The 25,785-nt window shown below is 47.1% G+C and overlaps 1 protein-coding gene across 1 annotated transcript in view; it reads left to right on the forward strand.

Moving 5' to 3' along the window:
• GALNT18 (polypeptide N-acetylgalactosaminyltransferase 18) overlaps window positions 1-25,785 on the forward strand; it is a 353,583-nt gene that overhangs the window by 278,643 nt on the left and 49,155 nt on the right. Inside the window, exons 7-9 of the mRNA XM_022555677.3 lie at window positions 11-196; window positions 7,486-7,623; window positions 13,113-13,208. Coding sequence (XP_022411385.1) covers window positions 11-196; window positions 7,486-7,623; window positions 13,113-13,208 — 420 coding nt within the window. The remainder of the gene's footprint in view (window positions 1-10; window positions 197-7,485; window positions 7,624-13,112; window positions 13,209-25,785) is intronic.

The raw sequence follows: 25,785 nt of genomic DNA on the forward strand, positions 1-25,785 counted from the left end.
TCTTCCGCAGGTGTGGCAGTGTGGCGGGAGCGTGGAGGTCCTGCCCTGCTCGCGGATTGCCCACATTGAGCGAGCCCACAAGCCCTACACCGAGGACCTCACCGCCCATGTCCGCAGGAACGCCCTCAGAGTGGCTGAAGTCTGGATGGACGAATTTAAAAGCCATGTGTACATGGCATGGAACATACCCCAAGAGGTAGGAAGCCCCTGTGGGGGTGGGTTTCTTGGGGGTTGATGGGGAAAAAAACAGAACAAACTTGAGATTCAACCCTTCTTCCCAGGGGACAGCCAGAGTCTTGTTTGCCATGCTGGAGTGAATTCTCAAACCCTAAGATACAAGATGTTGAAGAAAAGGGGCTGACTATAGGGTGCTAAGGCATCTTACCCACCCCGTCCCTGGTCACCTCCTCCTTGCAGGAGGGCTCCTTCCCTCCAGACAGCATTGTCCTCATTCTATGTGAGAAAGTTGGACCAAGTGGCCCCAAGGTTCCAACATGCTCCCAGGTTCTCAGCTTCTCTGACAATAGATATTTCATGGTCCTGGATTACAAATATCCCAGTAATTACCAAAATTCACAAAATGCACCTTAATTTCCCTGTAGACTGGATTCAAACTTCTCCACCGAACCTTTGACCACACCAATAAGGAATATTCCTGTCTTTGGGATTGCTTGAGCCACATGGATGGGGCTGGGCTACATTCCCACGTTTTTTAGGCTACTTTTAACCCTCACAGAACCTCTCATCACCTGCCACTGTCCTCTAGCCCTCTAGTCACCCACACTTAAGAAGTGTGAGAGAGAAAGCGATGTTTCTTTGGTAGTTCTCTTCAGCCTTGCTGTGTGTCATATGGAAGTAACCTTGGACCGCTGGGATGGGAGAACCCAACAGATGCCAGCCACGGGATCCCCACCTGCTTGCCAGCTGGTCTGCCTAGAGATCATTGCTTATGTTGCATTTTATGTGAAACGGAGCTGTTGACTGCAGGACCTCTTGCCTTCCTCCCAAGGCCATGGCTTCCCCTCGTGAGTCCTTTAGAAAGCCTCTGCTGTCTCTTCCTAATAGGGCAATGATTGATCTTTGCTTAAAGTTTCCATATGAAGGCCTTCTTCCCCGATGTGTCCGCCAAGCTAATGTTTTGCTCAGGCGGAGTGATTGAGAAAGTAGGCTGGGTCATGGGTGGGAGCTTTCAGGCAACCCCCTCACTACCACGACCAGGGGGAGGGGTCTTAGGTTGATTGCATCCTCCTACAATCAGTGAGATTTCAGCAGTTGGGAAGAAGAATGAGGAACCAAGCAGTACCAGCGGGAGTGCAGCCAGCCCTGATGAACCAGCCCCGAATGCAGCTCTAACAGTGGGAGTGTTTCTAGGGAAACGGTGGTGCCTTTTAGCCCCATCTGTGGCTGTGGGTGTTGGATCACAGCATTCTGGGCAGGATGCTGAGCCCTGCTGTGGGTGTCCTCTGATAGCAAAATGTTAAGCACACTTGGAAACTCCCCAGGAGCTCACCAGCAAAGAGCAGTGTGGATTCCCGGCTTCTGCAAAGGACTGGGATCCTGTCCGTTACTGTTGTCCCCCGTCTCTCTGCACCCCAAAGCTGCAAACTTTGTAGCCCTCTCCCCCCGATTGCAGCTGCCAGATGTTGAAATAGACAGCAAATCCAGAGAATAGTAGAGAAGTGAGTGAGTAGAAGTAATTGGAAAATGATGAAACTCAGTGTCTGCCTGTGACTCCTAGAAGAGTTCAAACCAAGTCAAGTGGGTGGGGCTGGGGGGTAACACAAGAAAGGCAGATGAGGGGTGGAAATGTCCAGGGTGAAGCCTTAGGAGGAGAAGGAAGGGGTCAGCACGTTTCCTCTTGACCCGCCTGTTCGCTTCTATGTCCAGACTCCCTCTTCTGCCTCTTTCAGGCTTGTGCAAAGAGTCAACACTTTTCCACCTCCCGTCCACTTCTCAAGTCACATCCCAATACTACCTCGAAGCTGCTTTTGGCAAAGTCATCATGGGCCTCTTAACTGCTGGATTTAATGGCTGTTTTAGAGTCTTTCACTTACAGGATCCCACCTTTTCCTTGAAACTCTTCACTCCCTTAGCTCCAGGATTCCACACCCCAGAACATCCTCATCTCTCCGACTGCTCCTAACTCCGTGTGGGCAAGGCTTACTTCCAGTGGTTGCTTAAGTGCCCCCCAGGGACCCGTCCTTGGCCACCTGCTCTCATGATATGCATCCCCAGGGTAGTCCCATCTACTCTTGGGTTCTGCACCACCTATACATTGAGGGCTTCCTAGTTACTCTCTCTAGCCTGACTTTTGCCTTTAGCTTCAGACTTTCAGCCACACATCTTCTCCTGGGTGTTCCCACAGGCACTTCAGACTGAATCTGACTGAAACTGTGTACATCTTTTCCCCCCCGCCCCGAGTCTGCTTCTGTTCTTATTCTCTGTCTAAAGTCATGATACCACCATCTGACCAGACATGTGAGCTTAAACCTGAGTGTCTTCCTTTAATCGTCTTCCATTCCCAGTCCATCACCGAGCCCACCTTTCCATTCCTCTCACTTCTGAGTTCAGGCCTCGTCTCTTCCTCTGCAACAGCCTCTGGTTGGTTTCCTGGCTCAAGTCTTACCCCTCAAGTTCATACTCCCCACTGCCCAAAGTCATCTTTTTAAAAAACTCACAGCGACCATGTCATTGTCCTACTTGAAATCTTTAAACGACTCTCCATGTGCACAAGATCAGGCATAAAGTCCAGTGTTAGACGTGGATCTAAGCTTTCGCCTCCACCCACGTCTCCAACCCCACTGCCCACCATCCTTGTTTTGGAGGCTCTGCAGACAGCGTGGACTTAGGGGAACTGCCCTGAGCTCCCTGTTCACACCAGGCTGTTTCTCGTCTCTGTGTGTTGGCCCATTTTGTCCTCTCTGCTTGGAATTCCTCCCAAAACCTCTTCCCCAGCCTCCACCCTTACCATTTCTTCTCCATCGTTTTAGACTCAGCTCCAGTGACCTCTTTTCTAGAAGCCAGCCCCAGCTGGGGAGAAAGCCCCTTTTTGCCCGCGTGTCTCTGTCATTGCATCATCACCCTGTAAGAGAATGTTCCATTGTCTGAAAGTCTCTCTCTCATTAGACCAGTGTGTCTCAAATCTGGCTGAACTTTAAAATCACTTGGCCTCCACCCCAGAGATTATGATTTAATTGGTTTGGAAGGGGACTTTTTTTTTTTTTTTTTAAGAAAGCTCTTTGGGGGTTTTAATGTCCATCCACGGCTGAGAAGCACTTCACTAGACCATGGGCTCTCTGAGGACAGATTTTATTATTCATATCTGTGTCACCAGGCCTAGCACAAGGTGGGACACGTGATCAGGGCTCAGTAAAACCTCACTAATTCTTGTTAACAAATGAATCTGCTGGCCATACGTGTGATCCCTTTTTCCCTTGATCAGTGGCTCCTAAAAGCAGATCTACAGACCAATTGCATCAGAGTCACTTGGAGACCTTTTAAAAATTACTGATTCCGGGTCTCATCCTCAGAGGTTTTGATGAGGAGGTGTATAGTGGTAGCAGAATCTGTAAAAAGCTCCCCAGGTGCTGGTTTGGGGAAACCAGGTTTGGGTGACACTAGTTTAGCTAATCCTGCTTATCTTTCCAAACTCACCCTTAGCATCACCTACTCCAGGAAGCCTTCCTTGACTGCTCTCCTCCCTTTCCCCTTCATCCTCGCTGCCCCACACCAGGGGATGGACTAAGGGCCCCCTATTCCATTGTCCCTCAGCCCTCTCTGCTTCCCGCCGTGCTTCACACTGTGTGCAGAGAGTCTGTTTACTTGTCTGGACCTTCCAGACTCTGCTTTCAGGCAGACTGTGACTTCTTCCTATTTGTATGCATGACGTTTGGGACAGCTCCTGACACAGTCTAGATACTCAATAAAGATGAGTTGAAAAAGAAAGAAGAGGGAGGAAATGTGGGTGCTGCATTCCTCCATGTTTTCCCCAGTAATTTTCCCAGCTGCCCTTGATGTGGCGGCATCTCGATACATTCTGTTCAGTCACAGGCACGTGTGTTCCCGATTTACTTAACCTTTCGTCTACAGCATCCCAACTGCAGATGTAGAGCTGGAACCCTTCACCCCTGCCTAGTGGCTCCTTGGAGAATTAAATAAGTTAATATGTGGAAAGACTTTGATCAGTGCTTGGCAAATGGAAAGCACTAGAGAAGTGTTAACTCTTGTTGTCGACGTGATCACCCGCGCCCTCTGCATTCCCGCCCCAGCTTTAAAATGCCCTTGCTGGGCAGTCATCCTCCCTCGCTTCCTTCTGTGCGGAGTCCTTCCTGGGCCTTGCACTGAACAGAACCAGCTCTCTCACTCACTCCGTAATCACATTCAGTCCCAAGCTTTTGGAAATCCAGAGGAGCCTTCCACTCATGCAGCCTCTACTTTAATTGAAAATCAGTTTGCTTATCAACAAACAAAGTCAGTCTGCAGCAAAGCATCAATATTTCCTTATACAGGGTTCAGGAACTCTAGACGCGCCCCTGCTTCCTCTTGCCCGAAGACAGGCTGAGTGCCAAGGATGACTCACCACGGTTCTTAGGCAACAGCCCTTCTTTGGGTTTGGCTACAAGGAATTTTGTGTCTGGCTGCACACACAGGCAGGAATGCTGGACAGCTTTTTGTGTGACTAAGTACATTAGTGTCCTAGGGCTGCCAGAACAAATTACCACAACCTGGTGGCTTACAACAACAGAAATGTGTTCTGTCACAGTTCTGGAGGCCAGAAGCCCCAAATCAAGGTGCTGTCAGGGCCGTGTTCCCTCCAAAGGCTCTGGGGGAGGATCCTTCCTTGCCTTTTCCAGCTTGTGGTAGCTCTAGGGGTTCCTTGGCTTGTAGATGTATCTTTCCATTCTCTGCCTCTGTCTCTGTGTGTTCAAGCCTCCCTCTCCTTTCTCTTATGAAGATGTAGGCTCATCCTAAATCCAGAATGATTACATCTCAAGATCTCTAGTTAATTATATCTGCAAGATCCTATTTCCAAATAAGGCCACGTTTGGAGGTTCTGGGCGGACATGATACTGGGGAGGGACACTATTCAACCCTGTACACTAAGTATTTGGCAGAGGGGGAAGATACATTTATTGTTTTCTAATAATAAAGGTCAAGGTGACCTTCTCTGAGAATGTTTGCTTATTTCTCAATTTCCTCCCCCTGCTCTGAAAAAGAGTTTGATGCAGTTTACAGTAAACACACAGTACAGATGTGCTGAACCGTTAAAATGGAAAGGCAAAAGTCCATGAATAAACAGGAAGAGGAAAGGGACATGATATCCAGACACGTAAGCTGAGCAAAACTCTGGTTCTTGAGTCTCCTAGAAGTTAAAGTAGAGATGGACTCCTGATGGATTGTCTCTCTCCTACTTTTGATTAGATTATAAGTAGAGAGACAAACCTTCCTTTGATCCTGAATGTAGAAAGGAAGTTTTCCCATGGGAACCTAGATTTTTAGGAAAATACAGAGGCCTTGCTGAGGTAGGTTCTTCTAGTTGCTTTCCCTAAAAGCTGAGACAGTGTTAATTTGTCATCACATAAAGGCAAGTATAGCATGAAGTGAGAAGACCTGGGTCCAGGCAAATAGCTTTGTGATGTGAGGATAAAGCGCAGAGAAGTTTAAAGAGTTAATACTTAACAGATGTCTTGGGGTATGGGAGGGGTGAGCAGGATACATTTATTGTCAGTTGCTAAGTTCACTATTTCATAAATATTTTTTCAACTCGGTCTCATCAATATAGTTCAGGCGCAGCGCTAGACTGTGGGTACAGAGATCAGCAGAACATGTTTCCTGATCGTCAGGGAGCCGGGGTTCAGCAGAGAAAGGCCAAGTAGCAGTTGCTGGGAGGGCTCCCGGCAGGAGCCAGGGAGCAGACCCATCAGAGAAAAGGTCATCAAGAAATATTCAAAAGGTATATCCTCACTGAAATTGCACCCTAGGAGTCTGGAACTTAAACCTTCAGGCTGTGGCAGGTTCAAATTTTTACATGACCTGAACTCTGGTGGGCAAAAATAAATGTATTTCTTCTATATCTACATTTTGTTTTGACTCAAGCCCCTGTTGACTGATATCAAAATATGTGTTCTGATAATGTCCAGGTACATGCAGCAGCCATCTTTGTGATTTTTCCCAGACATTTCAGACTTAAACTGTCAATTTCATTATATTCCCAACCCCTGTAACTTGATCCCGGAGTTGATGGCAGAACCAGATGGGGTAACACTGCCAGCACGTGGACTGCAGTGTCAGTGGGAGAGAGCTGTATGTGCTTCCCCGTCCTCCTCTGTCTCTGCTGTGGGCTTATGTCTCATGAGATACCACATGCCCCTCTGATCCCTGGCTCCATGGTGTCATCCTCTGAGGTGTCACCCATCGCCATCTGATCCCCCACTGGAGGGACCCCTTTGCATCCTCTGCTGTGGCATCAGCTCTTTCTCAGCTGCTTCTGTGCCCTGTTCAACAGCTGGGGTGCAAGCCCAGGGCTTCCCCTCTGCTCTGGGACCACAAGAAACGTAGGGGCTTCTCTCTCGCTCTCACTCAAGGACACATCCATGTCTCCATGTCTACTCCTTGTCTGCTGCATGTCGATGGCTCAAGGGCCACCTCTCTGGTACACCTGGGAAGTGAGAGACACAGTGCTGTCTATGCTAAGCCCCCACGCCTAAAGAGATAGGCTGCTTCTCCCATAGGGACTTGGTCTTAAGAGGCAGAAGGGCAGGCTCCTAAAAATGCGCCGGGTAAATTTTAATGCCCAAACTCCAGACCCAGGTTGATTGGGTTCAACTCTCAGGTCCACCACTTATTAGCTGTGAGACTCTGGGAAAGTCACCCAGGAGGTCACTGAACCTCCCTTTGTCTCAACTCTTCATCTGTAAAATGAGGATTATATTGTACTCCCTCATAGGTTTAAATGGGACCATGTACATAAATTTAATATAAATAAAATATAAATATATGTGCCTATCTCACGCAGAGCACAGCCTGACACATTGTGTTATGTAAGACTTAGTTGCCATGATCCTTAGGAATAGTAATGTAATTAGCATTATTCCATCTTCAGCTCTTTCCCTTCCCTCTTCCTCTCCCCTAGCAGTTCAGAATCTCTCATCTTATCTCTTGAGGGAGAGAAAACCTTAATCAGACTGTATTCTTCCCATTTCTTTCACTTATACGAAGACTACAGCTTTTTTTTCTTTTAGTAATTTTTAAGGATTTGCATCTTTATTTTCAATGGCCTTTGATGACAGTCCCCATCAGTGCTGATCTGATGTTTCACAGACCAAACGGGGACGGTTATGGGGCCAAGGCACACGTTGGGAAGTGCATGAGTTATATTCCCAGGTTGTCCCTTCACCAGACAGTCTCCAGAACCATGGTTGGGGAGGTTCGGGGAAAAGCTGTGCCCTGGTGGTGGCTGAATCTCTGTGTTTGCACCCTGTGCAGGACTCAGGAATCGACATTGGGGACATCACTGCAAGGAAGGCTCTGAGAAAACAGCTGCAGTGCAAGACCTTCCGGTGGTACCTGGCCAGCGTGTACCCAGAGATGAGGATGTACTCAGACATCATTGCCTATGGGGTGGTAAGGAGCTCGCCCCTCGGGGTTTCGCCCAGACACAGACAGAGAGCAGGACCAGAGAGAGGTGTGGAGAGTCAGGGAGGGGAAGAGCCTCTTGGCCCCCAGTATGGGACGTGTGGTAGACCTGTGGACAAGAGGCTGATTTTTGGAGCTGAGTGAGAAGCAGCCTATGCTTTCATAGCCCAAACCTCTCCATTCCCTTGAGAGAGGTGCTCAGTCTCTCCTTTACAGTCCTAAGCAATTCAGCTCTGGCCCCAAACCTGCATATCCCACTTAATAAAACAAAAACCTGAAGTCAGGTTAAGATTGCAAGACAACGTAACAAACTCCACTGTTCCTCAAGCATGGGTGCCTGAAGTTCTACCAACCAGCTTTCATGCCTCCCCCACCCACGGGGCTATGTCTTTCACTCACACAGAGCCTCCTGGTAAGGCATTCTGGGAAATATAACCTTCCTGAGTTTGCTGTATTTTGAGGGATGTTTTAGTACCACTTATTGATTGGCAGCGAGCAGTTCCCCCAGCAGAGGCAGCAAGATGGAGGGACAGAGCAGAGGGTTTGGACCTGGTTCCACTCTTGACCCAGCCACTTCCTGGGCAAGTCTCTTAATGTCTATTGGCCTTAGTTTCTTCATATGTTAAGTGTGGTAAAATAATACTGTCCTTGTGGGTAGAAGAAAGTCTCAGATACATAAATGTGTTTTGTGTCTAAGGTTAAAATACTTTGAACATTATAAACTCTCCCATTCTTCCAATATCCCCAGGACCATACAACTCTTAAGGTATTTTAAATACCTGATTGATTTTTGGATCTCTCACCTGGTTTTTGCTGACTGAACACATAAAGATTTTCTATGACAGTTAAGCCCTCAAAACTATCCCCTGGGGCCACCTGCCTTACCCCCACCCCCTGCTGTGTTACAGATGGGGAGACAGAGAGGAAAAGTGACTTGCCCATATTCATGCAGTTAATCAACTGTGAAACTGAATCTAAAACATCAGCTTCTGATATCACTGTCATTCCTCCCTTTGCAGTGTCCCCTCAGACCTTTTAGATATCCCAGGATGAAAATTTGAAGGAAGAACTGAGGCCTCTTCCTTTGATGACCTGTGCTCAGAACTGAGTTCAACACCTGCCTCAGCAGGAACATTATGGGTACAACGTCAGCCTGGGAGGAGAAGAATCCTTGCTGAAGGGTTGGCCTCAGTGTTTCCCTGGGGGCCTCCCAACTCTCACATCCTAGGATTCTAAAGGAGACAGAGCCAAGGTCCCAGGAACTCCCCCCTTCCCACCCTCCTGCAGGGCCTCTGTTGTCCCCGGAGGCCAACCTGTAGGAGGGGGTCATATCTTCCCACAAGAGTCCCCATGGCATGGCTGACATGTCCTGAGAGTACCACCCAGTAGCCTCTTGCCTCTCCACTTCCCAGGCTGGTATAATTCAGATGTCAGAAAACTCCTCAGCTGGCACTGCCCAGCTGTTACCTGAGGCTCCAGATCCTGTCATCACTGTGGAAACACACTGGACTGTGAGGTGCCCATCAGTCCCATCTACCTCCCCAGAACCATCCTGAGGATGCGGCAGTTACTGGTACCCCTACACCCAGCCCAGAGCAAGCTGTGTGTGCTGCTTGGCCACTGTCGAACCCAGCCCAAACAGAATAGTTAGCTACTGTGGCTCCAGGGAAACTATTGGCCCAGACCTCTGGGAGCCAGGGCAAGCTTCTGGATTCATGGTCTCACCAAGCTATCAGCTGTAGCTAAAGAGTATTAGCCAAACTCAGCCAGAGAAGCGGGGAAAGCAATAACAGTGGAGGTGTATGCACGCAGCCATTGCAATTCTGGGTTTTGGCCCAGGGCGTTCTTGTCTTCCAAGCAAAAGGGTCTCATCTTATGAGCACATACAGCAGGTTTACCATGTAGTCTCCTCACCACCACACCCAGAAACCTTTGGTTGGTCAAATAGTAAGTGGCATATACAGGGTTGTGATCCAGATCCGTTTGAGTCCACAGCTGGGGCTGTTTTCACTAGGTTGTGCTGAAAAACCTCCACTTGCCATCCCAGAGGGCTGAGCTGTGTCAGCCGTTCCTGGGCCTGGCGGACGTCTCTGACCCCCTGCATGTTCATCTACCAGCTTCTGTTCAGGGCCCAGCCAGCCCCCCTCCCTCCTGCCTCCTCAACAGGCTGGGTTCTTACATGAGCAGAGAGATTCTTGCTTGTCCAGGAGCATAATGAACTCTTAATGGGGGCAGTAAGGTGACAATGGGCAGGGCAGGATGCAGCACAAGAGCAAGAGGATTTCTGGGGCTGAATCTTTCTTCCTGGTGATTACTTTTATTCTGAAATGGAAAGACCAGATGTCTTCTCAGGGGCACGTTGTTGTTTTTTTTTTCTTTTTCCCTTCCAACTCATGCCTAAACTGCATTGCTCAGGTCAAATAACCCCCTGGGATTCTCAGGCCATTGTCAAGTCTATATAACCCTGCCCATTAATCCAGTAATAGGTCCCACTAATGCCTCCTGCAGGCTGAAGGGCCTGTGGGCCCCGCTGTGTGGGCATGGGCATCCGCCTGGATCACCAAGCTCCGGGCCTGGGAGAGGGCATGGCTTTGCATAATCCCAGCTCTGGTGCTGACAGTAGAGATGGAGCAGCATCTGGAAGCAGACATGCCTGCTTCTGAACATTAGCTTTGCTACTTAATCACTACGTGACCTTGACAGTTTGCAAAACCTGAAAGGTTATAGTCACATCACTTCATGGGGCGTCTTTCACAGTCTCAGGATCGTCTCCATTTGCATGATGGAAAGAGCTTGGACTTTGGAGACCGACAGACTCCAGCTCTGCCATTTGTCCAAATATGATGCCATTCATTCACTGTTCATTTTCTTCATTCATTCACACATACTTACCGTGTAATATGTGCCAGGGCTGACCAACGTCGCAGGCTGTGAGAAAGCCTGAGAGCTAGTCTGGTGACTGATAGAGGAGACGGGCAAGTGGAGAAGTGACAAGAATACAGCATGTTAAGTGCTGCAATCAGAGAAATGGAGGTGTTGGCCTCACACCCAGATGTGAGTCAGGAAAGGCTTCCAGAGTGACAGAGAAGCTGAGGACCACAGGAAGAGGAGGATTCAGTCAGGGAAAAGAGAAGGCCAGGGCAGAGGGTCCATGCAGTGGGGACAGCATGACAGACCGAGAGGTGTGCAGAGCTTCCTACTGTAACACGCTTCTTGCACCCTTAAAAGAGATAGTATTACCGATCTGGCTATGTTATTTTGAGAATTAGGTGGGATAATGCATGGAAAACATTTCACTTGGGACCTGGCACATAGATGCAGTCATAAAAGCTAGTTTCCCTGAACGGCCTTCAGAAAGGTTATAATGGTAATAATAGTAGCTAACAATTATTGCACATTTGCTATTTGTCAGGCCCTGTGCTGAGTGCTTGTAGATATTGTTTCAGTTAATCCACAAACCTATGAGGTTGGCACTAGTATTATCCCTATTTGAGAGTGAAGGAGACAGATGAGGAATTATGTTGCTTTGTCCAAGGCCACACAGCTGGAGCCAGGATTCTATCTCAGCCCGTCTCTCCCAGCTTCCTCAACAGACCACCTACGTAATGGGGGGTGGATGACACAGAGCCAAGGAGGACTTTATCAAAAGGCACCACCCACCCCTCATTCAGAGGCCAGCTTTGGGGATCCAGGGGAGATCCAAGTCTGACATCAGGGCTTTCTGGGACTTTCTCTTTGTAGTAGAAGTTAGCAGGTCTCACTGATGGATTACAGTGTTCGGCTTCAAATGTGACACCCACCCCTCCATGGGCTGTGGGAGAAGTCCAGAGAGTATTTGCCTATGCTCCTCCCAGCCAAGTAATTGGTTTATGATAGAGGATTTGCTGCATCGATGCTTCTGGGGCCCTGCCTAGAAAACTGACACATGCTCATATTTCTGCAGAACCCCTAAACTTCAAGTTTGAGATTGAGCTGCTATCACCCAGTAAAGGAAAGGGAGCTCGAGAGAAAACGATTTGGCTCTGTTCCTTGTCCCCTGTCAAGAACAGGGGTCACATAGAGCACACGTGGGCCTCTGGTTATCTATTCCATTTCGCACCCCTTAACTGGGTTCACTGCACTCCTGCCATGTCCATCAGGACTACGAAAACTTAGCTACTGTCTGCCTCTGGCCTTCCCCAGATAGATGACCCACCTGTGGCCCATTGCCCTGGTCTCCCCTGGATTCTGATCTCCAGCCTCCTGCTGTGAACAGAGTACTCTGATTGCTAAGAAGAGCTGTTGAAGCTAGCTCAAGTTTAGGTGGGTAAAGATACCACAAACTCTCTCATGGGCTTAGGAACTAAAGTACAGCTGGACATGAGCACTTGAGCTGGGAAGCCACTCAAACTGCAGCGGCGGCAGGATGATCTCTCTTGTCTCTATATCTATCTGCCTCCTGCCTCATCTCCTCCTTGATCACACTGGATTCCTCTGCTTGCACATGGCCCAGCAGATCCACCACACCCAGTCTAAATGGCCTCACCATCCTAGTGGCCAGCACCCACTGACCACGGTGTCTGGTCTCTCATCTGGACTCCTAGGACAGAATAAGAGGATCATGAGATAGTCACATTCCAGAAAGAGAAGGACCAGGAGAGGGGAGGAAAGAAAGACAGCTGTTAATTCATTCTAAGCTATTTGTTGGTGCCTGCCATGGTCTACTCAGCTATGGCATGCGAGCAGGACCACGTGGACCGTAAGCTGCCCTTTCCAAAGCCTGAGAGTGAGCTTAAGCCGGAAGGGGACATTGAATATGTGCTTTCCTACCTAGATGTGGTAAGACATTGGTTCATGGTACCCAGACATTTGTTCTGTTGATTGCCGTGTGCTTGTAGGTGAGGATAAGAGATACCCCTCTCTTCCCCTGCTCCCACTCTGGCCCCCTTCTCTCTTATTCTCCCACCAGACCTCCCACTCTGGAGAACCCTCATCAGCTGGGCCTCCGCTGGGGCCTGGCCAACCACTGCTGGATCTGCAGGAAGCAGAGAAGGCCGGGTACTAGAGGATATCCCAGGCCCCCAAACAGCTGACACGTTGCCTACTTCCCCCAACCCTCAAGAACAAAGACTTCTATCCACGGACTTCTGAAGGCCATTATGCCACCCTTGTGCAAAAGGAGGGGGTGAAAAATCTAGTAGCATCTCGTGTGTGTGCATGCGTATCTTTTCTTTTTACCTAGGCTATCCCAGCTCCGCAAACCCAGCTTGCTGTTTAACAGAATCCTAATGCTTCCCCTCCAGAAGAGGCTGGTCTTCCCTCAGCACCCTGATGCAAGGCAAAAGCTGGTGCTTGTTGGTTTCCATAGTATTCAGAGGGCCTCGGATTGATTATGGAAGCAGAGCCTGTCTCAGTGGAATGCTTGTTTCTCCTGATTTAATGCATCTGTTTCTCTGTTCTTTTCTCTTCGGTGTGGCCGCCTCTCCTCTGGCGTTCAGCTGCAGAACTCTCTGAAGACTGATTTGTGTCTTGATCAGGGTCCAGACACAGAGAATATTCCTATCGTGTACATCTGCCACGGGATGACGCCCCAGGTGAGTGCTCTGAGAGATCCCCATGCACGTGTGTGTCTGGTGTGGGGAAGGAAAAGCTAAACTCTGTCATGGCTACTCTGGGCCCAGAAGCCTTGGGAGCTTTTCATTAGGAAGTATCCTCATGAGCAAAAAAGCGAGTCATACCTGCCATGCCTGGAAGGAGTCTGAAGGAGCAGATGCTGGGTTGCCAGGACCCTGGGGTGGGGCACAAGGAAGGCGATACATCTCTAAAGAGGAACACCTGCCTCCGTTGGGGACACTGTGTGTAAATTACAGCCCTGGCTCTTGCAGCCATGCCTTTCCCTAGCAGGAGGGAAACCAAAGTTCCCCAGGCTCCCTGATGTCTCAGAGTCCCTTTGGAGTGCCACTTCACAGCCTCAGGCTCTGCCCTTTAGTAGATCATAGCTGGGACCAAAATTTATAGCCATGAGATCCTTTCTAGCTCCTCTGACTTTCTGGTGGAGAATAAAGGGAAGCTACCAGGAAAGTAAGTTATCCCTCCAAAATTCTCCATTCATAGCCTAGGCTTCAGATATCTGAAGAGGTTGTTGAGACACTGGCAAGAGAAATGGTTTATTCAACAGAGTTCAGTGGGCAATTCTTGACCAAGAGTGCCATAGACTGACCTGTTATGACTTGACATTTTCAGAGTTTACTTACCTTACCTCCAGAAGTGTACAAGGATTTTTAAAAGGTATCTTAGTATAGAAGATGCGTATATTCGTGCAATTGCAATTTAGTGCTTAAAAGAGTTGTTACCTGCCTGAACACACAGCTAAAGGAGATTGCGATGTGTGTGTACCCGGTGTACGATGCCGAGACTTCCCAGCAATTGTCCACTGTGATCTCCACCACCTTGTCCTTTTTGTGGGCCAAGCTGCTGTGACATCACTGAGTGGTCAGTCACAGGTCAGCAGATCGCACTGCCTTCACACCACACAGTATAGCAACTCATTCTCCATTATTACAATGGTGTGACATTTTTAGTGAGTGACTATTTTTATGTAAACTTTTTATTGACATAGAACATATATACAGAAAATAGACTAATGATAAGTGTACAGGATTAATGAATTTTCAGGGCAAACACACTCATGTAACCAGCACCCAGGTCAAGAAAAAACATTATTGCTTGATTTTGAATTTTATGTAAATAGCATATAGGGTATATGCTTTCTCATGTTGGCATCTTTCTTCCATCATATCTGTAAAGTGCTTCCTTACTGTTACATGTAGTTATAATCCGCTCATTTTTGTTACTATGTAGTATTGCATCTTATGGATATACCATTTTCACAATATAGTCTACTGTTGATGGACAGTTGGACTATTGCCAGGTTGGGAGAATTATGAATACTGCTGCTGTGAACATCTTGTCCATGTCTTTTGGTGCACATATGTACTAATTTCTTTTGGATTTATACCTAAGAGTCGAATCACTGAGTCATAGGGTTGACATATGTTCCTTTTTTTTTTATTAGTTATCTATTTTATACATATTAGTGTATATATGTCAATCCCAATCTCCCAATTCATCCCCCCCCACCCAGCTTTCCACCCTTGGTGTCCATATGTTTGTTCTCTACATCTGTGTCTCTATTTCTGCCTTGCAAACCAGTATATGTTCACTTTCTGTAGACAGTACCTACATTAGTCTGCTAGGGCTGCCATAATAGAATGCCATAGGCTGGGTAGCTTAAACCATAGAAATTTATTTTCTCAGTTATGAGGCTTAAAGTCCAAGATCAAAGTGCCAGCTGAGGGGCTTCCTTCCCTGGTGGCGCAGTGGTTGAGAGTCCGCCTGCCGATGCAGGGGACACGGGTTCGTGCCCCGGTCCGGGAAGATCCCACATGCCGCGGAGCGGCTGGGCCCGTGAGCCATGGCCGCCGAGCCTGCGCATCCGGAGCCTGTGCTCCGCAACGGGAGAGGCCACAACAGTGAGAGGCCCGCGTACAGCAAAAAAAAAAAAAAAAAAAAAAAATGCCAGCTTTCTGCTGAGAGCTCTCTTTCTAGCTTGCAGATTGTCGCCTTCACGCAGTGTCCTCACGTGACAGGGGGAGAATAAGCAAGCTCTCGGGTGTTTTTTTGTTTTGTTTTGTTTTGTTTTTGCTGTACGCGGGCCTCTCAACCACTGCGCCACCAGGGAAGCCCTGGTGTCTCTTCTTAAAGGAACACTAACCCAATTGGATCAGAGCTGTACCCTTATGACCTCATTTAACCTTAACTTGAAGATTTGGGAAATTCTTAGCCTGTTCACTTTGCAAAAAAATGAGAAAGCTTCTTCTGGAGAGAATACCAAGAGTGTGACTGAACAACCATTTGATTAAGAGATCATGGGTGGGATTCATGGACTTAATTAGTCATCTCACAGCAGAAGGCATCAGTAGAGATGGGCTTATACCAGCAGAGACACTGCCAGTTTGAACTAAAGAAAAAGTAGGGCAGAGTGAAGGAACGCTATTGGACTTCTTGGATTCTATAAGATGGGACCACATAGCTATTCAGTTGTGAACATGCACCATTCCTCAAGAAAAGGGAAGAATAGTACTGAAGGTGATGTAGACATCATCAGGGCTGCCACTCCCACCACAGGCCCAGGGGTAAGGCCATTCCCTCAAAGGATAGGCCTGCTGCTCTGGTTTCAGTGGGCAAGGATGACCCAGTACCAGAGGGGTAGGGCCAAAGCAGCGAGCACCTTGGGTGGGACCGCTCCAGAGAGCTGAAGGGGCAGGCGGCCCTGCAGAGACATGAGGGTGATGCTGCCACCCCAGTGGGCCTGGAGGGCAGAGTATCGAGACAAAAGATGATTCTTCTTGAGCCTTAAGATCAAGTGGAATTTGCCTTGCTGTGGTTTGGGCTTGCTTGGGGCCCATCAACCCTTTCTTCCTTTCAACTTCTCCCTTTTGGAACACGATCATCTATCCTATGCTTGTCCCACCATCACATTTTGAAAGCACATAACTTGTCTGATTTCACAGTGTCTTAGCTGGAGAGAGATTTTGCCTCAGGATGAATCATACCCTGTGTCTCACACATATCTGATTTAGATGATATTTAGATGATATTTGGACTTTAGACGAGTTGATGCTGGAATGAGTTAAGACTTTCGGGGCTGGCGGGATGAAATGAATGTATGTTGAATGAGAGAAGGAAAGGAATTCAGGGGGCCAAGAGCAGAATGCTATTGACTGAAATTGTGTCACCCCAAAATCCACGTGTTGCAGTGCTAATCCTGACTATATTCGGTGTAAGGAAGTAATTAGGTTAAATAAGGTCATAAAGTGGAGCCCTGATTTGAGAGGATTGGTGTCCTTCTAAGAAGAGCCACCAGAGAGCTCATCATTCCCTGTCTCTCTCTCTCTGCCACGTGAGGACACACCAAGGAGGGAGTCGTTTGCAAGCCAGGAAGAGAACTCCCTCACAAGAAATGGAATGCCAGCACCTTGGTCTTGCACTTCCAGACTCCAAAACTGTGTGAAAATAAGCTTCCGTTGTTTAAGCCGCCCAGCCTGCGGCATTTTCTTGTGGCGGCCAGAGCCATCTAAAATACTGTCAGTTTTCCAAAGTAGTTGTGTTAATTTTTACTCCCACCAGCCATATATTAGAGTTCTAGTTATTCCCCAGTCTTGCCAGTATTTGGTACTGTCTGTCTTTTTAAACTTCTAGACATTACGGTGGGTGTATAGTGCTATCACATGGTAGTTTTAATTTGCATTTCTCTGATTATAAATGCAGCCAGGCACCTGGGTCTTCAGTTGTTCTTGAGTGTGAGTCAGGACGGCCAGGTCATAGGTAGTTGGGTCTTTGTGTAAATTCCCTCTCTGCTTTGTAATGCCTACGACCAAGAACACAACAGGTAAACTTTCTTTTAACAAATCTATGTGGAAATGTGCAGGGTTGGTGCTTATCTAGGTCACTGACCGAGCGTCAGGTGTTTCCTCCGTGGGATGATGGCTGTCTGTTCAAGCAGAGGCTGCCGGTCTGCCAGGTGCGGATGATTCAATACGGGGCAGTCTGTGTTGTTAGGAGTGTGGATTCTGGAGCCAGCTCGCCTGAGTCCAGATGTCAGCTTTGGAACTTTCTAGCTGTGAACCTTCGGGCAGGTTTTTCCATTTGGGCCTATTTTTTTAATCTGTAACTTGTGGATTAATAACGGTATATACCATAACGGTTGTTGAAAAGATGTAATACATTTAAATAGTGCTCAACAAATGTTAGCTATTAGTATTGCTATAATGATAATATTATTATTATCACTGCTCATTGAGCCTTGCTCAGTATAAATACCCTCAAGTTTCTAACTCCAACCCACATTGGACTGGCTTTCCTTGGCCTCATGTGCCATGTGCTGTAGCCTGCTCTGGTCAAAGCCGACCCATAGACTACGAGAGCATTTTGCTATAGCAGCAAAAAATACAGTGGTGTAGGGGCGAGGGCAGTGAATGGGGCATCAGGAAGCCTGAGTCCTAGGCCTGGTCTTGCCACACATTTGCAATGTCACCTTAACCCTCTCTGGGCCTTTATTTTGTTTTATTCTTTTATTGAGGTGTACTTTCACACTAAAGTACACACATCTTAGGTGTGCAGTTCAATGAGTTTCCACATGTGTAGACGCTGTACAGGCACCACCCAGATCAAACTCATCACCCCAGTGGGCTTCCTCATTGCGCCTCTTGGTCAATACCTCTATACAAAGGTAATGACAATTCTGATCTCTAGCACCATTGATTAGGTTTGTCTGGGTCTGTATTCTTATCTGCAAGCCAGGAAGTTGGACTGGCCATCTCCAGGCCCAGCTCGGCCAGCTCTGACAATCTGCTTACCTCGAATTCTTTTGTTCTGAAATTCAGTTGGCCTGGGAAGCTGTGAGTTTGTGCTGCGCTTGCCAGGAATTTTGGGAGCTGCCTTCCCTTGATGCTTTGTAAATCAGCTTCTCGATGTGGAGCTGCAGCAAGCAGACTTGGGTCCCCCTCCCCGTTCCCCACAGAACCCTCGTATAAGTGGACTGTATATGGAACAACCCCAACTGGGCCCAGTTGCCCTCTCCTACCAGGCCTGCAGCTGAGGTGCACAGCCCAGAGGTAAGGAGGCTTGAGACCAGCCTCAAATCACACACATTTCCCAGAACAGAGAGGTGTAGGTGCTCTGCCGTGGCAGGAGTTTGTTGAGTATGGCCTTCCCAGTGAGTTGGGAGAGCTGGGGAGAACTGGGTCATCCTGGAGATGGGCTGTGTATCCTTGGCGGGAGTTCATCCATCCACTAGGGGTGGACATGGGTACAGGGGTAAGCGATGGGTGAGGAGGCAGGGCCTCTGGCTCTCAAGGCTTCCCAAAGGCATCCACTAGCCCTTAAGAATTTCATTGGCTCATGGAAGAGACGAGAAAAGGAGGAGCTCAGGGATATCACCTTAGTACAAGGTCAGGGTACATCTCAGAAGGGGACTGTGGACAGATACAGGCCTCAGGGATACTCTGAATCTCCCAGAATTGGTCCAAATTAAGTGCTCAATATGCATTTCCAGGAACATTTTCCCCTCCTACTAACAGCTCTCAGCAAATCTCTTGGTACCATGGCCACAGAGGTCAAGGAGAACCCAGGGAAGTTCACAGATGGGACTGCCACGTCCAATTATGCAGGTTGTGCACTGTACAACTCCAGAGGAGGGATGTGGTACCTCACATTGTTGTCTGGGGAACAGAGACCTGCCCGAGGTGACAGTCTTTCTGGGCTCTGTTATGAAACCTCACATGTTCCTCCCCGAGCATCACACTTGATAGGAAGAGTAAAAATGTTGAAAGGCAAATGATGAGGTATAGAGTGGTCAAGAACCAGACTACCTGGGTTCAAATCCCAGCCCTACCACTTACTAACCCGGTTCCCTGGATAGGTGTCATAGCTTCTTTGTGTCAATTTCATAACCTATAATGTAGAGATTAGAGTAGTGTCTGCATTTCAGGATTGGTATAAGAATTAAATAAATTGATGCACGTAAAACACTTAGACAACAAACCTGGTACACAGTCATTGCTTACTAAATATTGGATAATTATTACCAGATTGGTAAAGAGATTCAAGACCATGTCCTTACGAATGAGAATTGTTTAGCCTGGAGAGGAGCAGATTTAAGGGAGACATGAAACTTCCAAAATTATAAGGACACAGATTTTTTGACTGAGTGTAAAGGAAACTTCTTCCAGTCATTGGCTCAGGCAATCGTGGCCTCTCCATCATCAGAGGCGTCCAAGCCATGTTTGGTGGGCTCCAGGGGCATTGTACAGGGTTCCTATGTCATGTGGATGCTTAAGCTGAGAAATCCCTAAGGGCGCCCCCACCCTGAAGTTCTATGACTTTTTAATTCATTACCTTTTAAAATTTTTCTTTAACGAATGAGAGTCCATAATTTGCCAGATACTGCTCTTGGCCTTGCGAGACAGTGATGAGCCATATGGAAGTCGCTGCCCTCACGAAATTGCCATTCTAGTGCTGGAAACAGACTTTTCTGTATTATTTCATCCTCCGTCTTTTCTTTCTTGGGAATTATGTATGTGGCCACAGTTGAGCTGCATGCCTTGGATTTCAGCCAGGCAAGAATGGTGAAGGAGGAAGAGGACAAGAAAGCAGGACTGCGACCTGGTCAAGTTCATCCTGCCGACTTTGAGGATGAACTTCCCTTCGTTGCTTCCTTCATCCAAATTTCTAAGGTTTTTTCATTTGGGGTTTTAAAACCAGAGAGAACCTGTATCAGCCAGGTAATAATCAATCCCCAAACCTCACTGGCATTAACCAAACAAGTTAATTTTGTCAATTCAAAGAAGTAAAACATTTTACATTAAACATTAAACAAATTAAAATGAACAAGGGATAAAAACGTATTTAACTCATTAATAAGGGAAACAGTAAGCAGGTACTGAAAGTATTTGAGGAACTCAGTATCTGTAAGCATTTTCTAAAAAAGAGTGTTAGAATAAGATTATAGGTTAGATACAAAAGTAGTTAATGTCCTACAGGGAAATAAAATCATAGCCTTTAATGTGATCTTTTCTACCCAGACAGGAATCTAGAAGTTAACGTTTAACTTCATAGTGTCTGGGTACTAATCAAAAGGTAAATAACAAAGTCAAACACAGGTATATTCTCTTGGAAAATTACGTACTCTTGGGTGGGCTTGTTAGACGATGCTCCAGTTATGATATTGAAAGGATAGGTAACCTCCCGTCCTTTTTTGCCTTATTTCCAGGTTTTAGGTAGTTCTCTTAGTCTTTTCACAAAGTTGGCTAAAGGTGGGGTGACTCTCCAGGCCCTTAGTGACTTGGGTACCCTTGTGGATTCACAGTCGAAGCACATGGACTTTCCCCCCAATTATTTCCTAGAGCAGCCATAACAAAGGAGTGCAGACTGGGTGGCTTAGAGAACAGAAATTTATCATCTCACAGTTCTGAAGGCTAGAAGTCCAAGACCAAGATGCCGGCAGGGCCATGCTCTCTCCAAAGGCGCTAGGAAAGGATCAATCCCAGGCCTCTCTCCTTAGCTTCTGGTAGTTCCTTGGCTTGGGGCAGCATAACTCCATCATCACATGGTGTTCTCCCTGTGTGCTTGTCTGTGTCCAAATTCCCCCTTTTTATGAGGATGCCAGTCATATTGGATTAGGGGCCACCACTCCAGAATGACCTCATCCTAACTTAAATAATTACATCTGCAGTGTAATTGTTTATTACACTTATTTCCAAATAAGGTCACATTCTGAGGTACTAGATGTTAGGACTTCAACATACGAATTTTTGAGGTACACAGTTCAACCCCCAACACCCCCAAAGAGGAAGAGTGTGACTAGAAACCTGACTTCTGTGCCTCAGACGAAAAGTGCCTCACATCACTTCCTGTCACATTCGCTTCACCAGAGCTATCACATGGCCCTGCCTCACTAGAAGTTAGGGTTTTCTGGGTGCCCAGGAAGCCTTGTCTCTGCCACACAAACTTAGATATTTTCTAAATCACTTCCTCCTCTGACAAATAAGAAAACAAGAAAATGGCAACTGGGGATGTGAACTCCTTGCCTGGGGTCACAGCACAATCTACTGGCCAAGACAGGTCTAGGAAGGATGCCTGTATTTTGTGTTCCACTTTCTCCTCCAGTTTCATTCATTCATTCATCAAACACATGCTAGGTTGTCTTTCAGGAAGTCCTCATATTTTGAAAAGCTTCATTTCCCTTGAAGAACAAATTTGGTCTAGTGATAGAGTGGCATTGTAGAGCAACTTATAGTGGGGCCCAAAGACATCAGAGACCCTAAGGTAGTTTGGACGAGGAAGAGGGGTGGGGTTCAAATCTGTGTTTCAACCCTTTGAGAGATTCTGCTTAAACATTGTTTAAAAAGTTCACTCTGATAGCATTGTGATATTCCTGGGTCTCGGAGAAGGCCTTGGGTAGGAGAAAGCCTAGTGTAACTAATCAAATTAGTGAGGTGAAGTTGCTGCTAAGCATGCTAATTGGTTAATGAGTAAATGTAACCATTTTATTTAAATTAGCAGCAAATTTCAAGCAATCCTCAAAATAACTGAGAATATTAGCCCTAATTAGTGTAACAGCCTGGAAAATTTCTTCTGCTGGGAAAAGTGCAACAATGGGGTCTCCCCACAGGCTCTGTTTATTCAGTCGATCACTCATTCACTCACTCATTCCTTCATTTGCTCATTCAACAAACATGCATTGAGTATTATGTTAGGCCAAGAACTGTGAGAGGCAGAGACAGCTTTACCAAGGTCCCTGACCTGGAAGAGCCCCAATCTAGAGAGGGAGTCGGACACTTAGAAATTACCGTTTATACGGTGCAACCTACGGCCCCAAGCCACTTTCTCATTAGGCCATCAGAGGAGAAACGGGACAAGAAAAGGTCTGAAGACCTCTCCCATTCTTTCTGCCTGAATCTTCTAGACTGTAAAAGACACAGGGGGGAAAAAGTGCTTTTTCCACAGGAAGGTAAATTTTTGGCTGTAGAAGAAGGAAGATGAAAGGAACTTAAATTCTTTCTAAAGTTTTTGAAATACTGAAGCTGCCACGTTTATGCTTCAGGAAGTGCTTTTTGACTCAAGGTATAAACATTACAATTGAGTTGAAAGAAGTCTTCTATTTACCCCGGAGATGAATTCCCTGTTAGATCAGGTAATGTGTTTAAGAGAAGTGTGGAATTGTAGATGGAATTTGTTGCCTCTGCTTTTTGGAATTTCTAGAATTTCTTCATTTTTTTCTCACTTGGCTCTCCATGCATATACACACACATGCAGAGAGAGAGAGAGAGAGAGAGAGAAATGAGTGGGAAAACTAGCTTATTTCTCTGTCTGCTAATCACTTTCTAGAAACTGCCATTCCCACGTGGGGTCATGATAAAGCCATCACCCCTGGCCTGGTCGGCAATGCTCCCAAGGCCAATGCATGCGGCATTAGAGGCCCTTCCTGAACTGTGCTTGCACCCCCAGAACTTTCAGGTAACATCTGAGAGACAGCTGAAAAATTTTACTTTGTGGGATGAGAATTTAAATCGCCAGCCACTTCTCTGTGACCTTTGGCAGACTTCTTCACTTCTCTGCGATTTATACCTATAAATAAATGAGAATGCCAGGCACCAAGTGGTTGTGAGGTTTTGAAAAACTTCCCTGAGTTTGTTTCTTGGCTTCTCATGTGTGGTTTTATTGCCCAGGCATCAGCTGAGGACTGTTAGTGCAGGGCCCCGACTGGATTACGGTCCTGGGGGAGCCTTACCCTGTCCTGAAACTCTGGCTGGCCACCTCCAGCTCTGCATTATTCGGGGACTAATCCAAATAGGATTATTTGGATCTCTTCATTTTCTTAGTACATCCTCTGCATTTAATATTTTATTTTATATTTCTTAGAGCTTCCGAGTGCTAATTTGATCATATTTTTTTGCAATTCTATAAGTTGTTAGCTCTTCCACTAAAGTAGAGATTGACTATGGTAAGATACAGAGCAAAATAGTTCCTTGTCTCTGACCCAAGAATCTTGTGTTTTCTACCAGCATCTGTTAGGTTAGCTTGTTAGTAGGGTGAAGTCTCAGATCCTTCACAATTCTTTATTTTAAATTGAAGTATAGTTGCTGTACAATATTATATGTTACAGGTGTACAATATAGCGACTCACAATTTTTAAAGGTTATACTTCATTTATAATTATTATAAAATATTCGTTATATTCCCCATGTTGTACAATATATCCCTGTAGCTTATTTTATGCCTAATAGTTTATACTTCTTAATCCCCTACCCCTATATTGCCCCTTCTCCCATCCCTCTCCCCACTAGTAACCACTAGCTTGTTCTTTATATCTGTGAGTCTGTTTCTTTATGTTATATTCACTAGTTTGTATTATTTTTTAGATTCCACATATAAGTGATATCACACAGTATTTGTCTTTGTCTGACTTAGCATAATACCCTGCAGGTCCATCCATGTTGCTGCAAATGGCAAAATTTCATTCTTTTTTATGGTTGAGTAATATTCTATTGTGTGTGTATGTGTGTGTGTGTGTATAATGTATTTGTATAAAATATATATATTATATACATATGTATGTGTGTGTGTATGTATATATACTGCATCTTCTTTATCCATTCACCTGTTGATGGGCACGTACATTGCTTCCATATCTTGGCAATTGTAATTAGTGCTGTTATGAACATTGTGGTGTGTTCTATCTTTTCTAATTAGTGTTTTTACTTTTACTTTTTTTGATAAATACCCAAAAGTGGAATTGCTGGGTCATATGGTGGGTCTCTATTTATTAGCCTCTGAGCTGTAGCCTCACACGTTTCCAGGGGCCACCATTCCTGTGGGGTACAGAGTGAGTGGGGCCTCTGGGGTGATGCAGTGTCTAGCCCTGGGACGCCCTGCTTCTTGCACATCCTCCGGACAGCCATCCCTCAGCTCCTCCCCTCGGCCCTCTCACTTTCGCAGTGCAGGCTGCTTGTTTGAGGGGGTAGCTTTTGCTCCAGAGGGCCCAGGGCAGTGATTGATGCCCTCACAACCTTGGGGTCAGGGGAGGCTGGGATCTAGGCCCAGTTCTGCCCATAGCACATGTGTGATTGCGGCCAGTGACGGAGTCTTTCTAACGCCAGTTATAATCCATGAATTGGGGCTTCACTAAATTATTATGAGGGCTCTGTTGGCCCATATGTGACAACACCTAGCCCAGTGCCTAGAACATGATGTTCGGTGTGATTATGTCACACTCGAGGGCAGCCTCTCCACGGGTGCAGAAGGGGAACACTCAAGGGCAGGAAGAGCAGGCTGGCCACCGGTGCTGCTTTCTCTCCCAGCACGGCCTCCCTTAGATCCGGCTCCTCCGCAGGGCACGGCCCAGGTGACCATCACAGGGCTCCGTCTCCATCACGTCTCCATACTCATGGCCCGCCCGTGAGTATCTGCCTGGAGCTGGTCTCACCCTGCTTTAGGAAAGTACCCCATTGCCATTTCCCTTTCAGTAGTTGCACACCGAGCAGAGCCGTGGCCCTGACACATCAGCTCAGCCCGGGACACAGGCACACAGATGTCCGTGCCGCAGTGGTGACCTCCTCTTTCCCCGGAGGCCACTTGATTTGTTATTCACTCCACACGATGCGTTCCTCGCTTCGTGTCCAAACTCCACAGCTAGCGTTGAAAACAGTGAGTTCTGTGCGGCTTTAATTAAGCCCCATAGGCTGGGAAGGAGCGGTCCTTAGTGGCCCCGCAGTGGGCCAGCGATGAGGAAACCGGTTCCAGCTCACTACCCAGACAGAGGCTGAGCTTCCCACCACTCACCTGCCATTCTCGGAGAGCTTTGCCTCTCAGGCCTCGGGCCTTGGGGATAGGTCACTGAGCCAGCATCCAAGGAGCTGAATTTGGAACCCGACTTGGCTTTGTGGTCTCTTACAAGTCACTTCACCTCCCTGAGCCTCAGCTTCCTGATCAGGAAAGCGGGGGTGGATGCTGAGATTTAAATCAAGTAACCAACTCCTATGTGCCTGGCACCAAGCCTGGCACGGAATGGGGCTCAGTAACGTTGGCTTCTTATTCTAATTAGGGCAATCTCTCAACAGTTTTGGGGAGCTTGCTAAGCTGCCTAAAGATAATGCTAACGACAGCTTACATTTATTGTTTACTGTTTCTAGGCATTTTTCTAAATGCTTTGTGTGTATAATCTCGGTTAAAACCTTCTAGAGCCCTGGGAAGTAGGTACTGCTATTACCCCATTTGTACAGGGGAGAAACTGGTCACATAATTACCAAGAGGTAGCACCTGGCTTGAAACCCTGGTTGCCTAACTGGGAACCCACGCTCCAAGCCGTGGCTCAGGACTGCCTCCCTGGTTTCATTAGATGTGTGGCCTCCACTCTCAGGAAGTTCTCTGGACAGAGACAGGACAGTAGGCCCCTGTTGTGTGGTGTGATGAAGGCTTGGCGCCGAAGAGATGTTCAGGGCACACTTGCTGGATGAATAAAGGCTGCGGTGAGAATACAGGGAGGGAGTAGCCGATCTAGCCAACCACCAGGCATGTTCTTCTTCTTGGGTTCTAAAGGAAAACCGAGTT

The sequence above is a fragment of the Delphinapterus leucas genome, chromosome 7 (genome assembly GCF_059928025.1).
Source record: "Delphinapterus leucas isolate spDelLeu-1000000601 "Yukka" chromosome 7, BTC_Dleu_Yukka2, whole genome shotgun sequence".
In the NCBI taxonomy this organism is placed as follows: domain Eukaryota; kingdom Metazoa; phylum Chordata; class Mammalia; order Artiodactyla; family Monodontidae; genus Delphinapterus; species Delphinapterus leucas.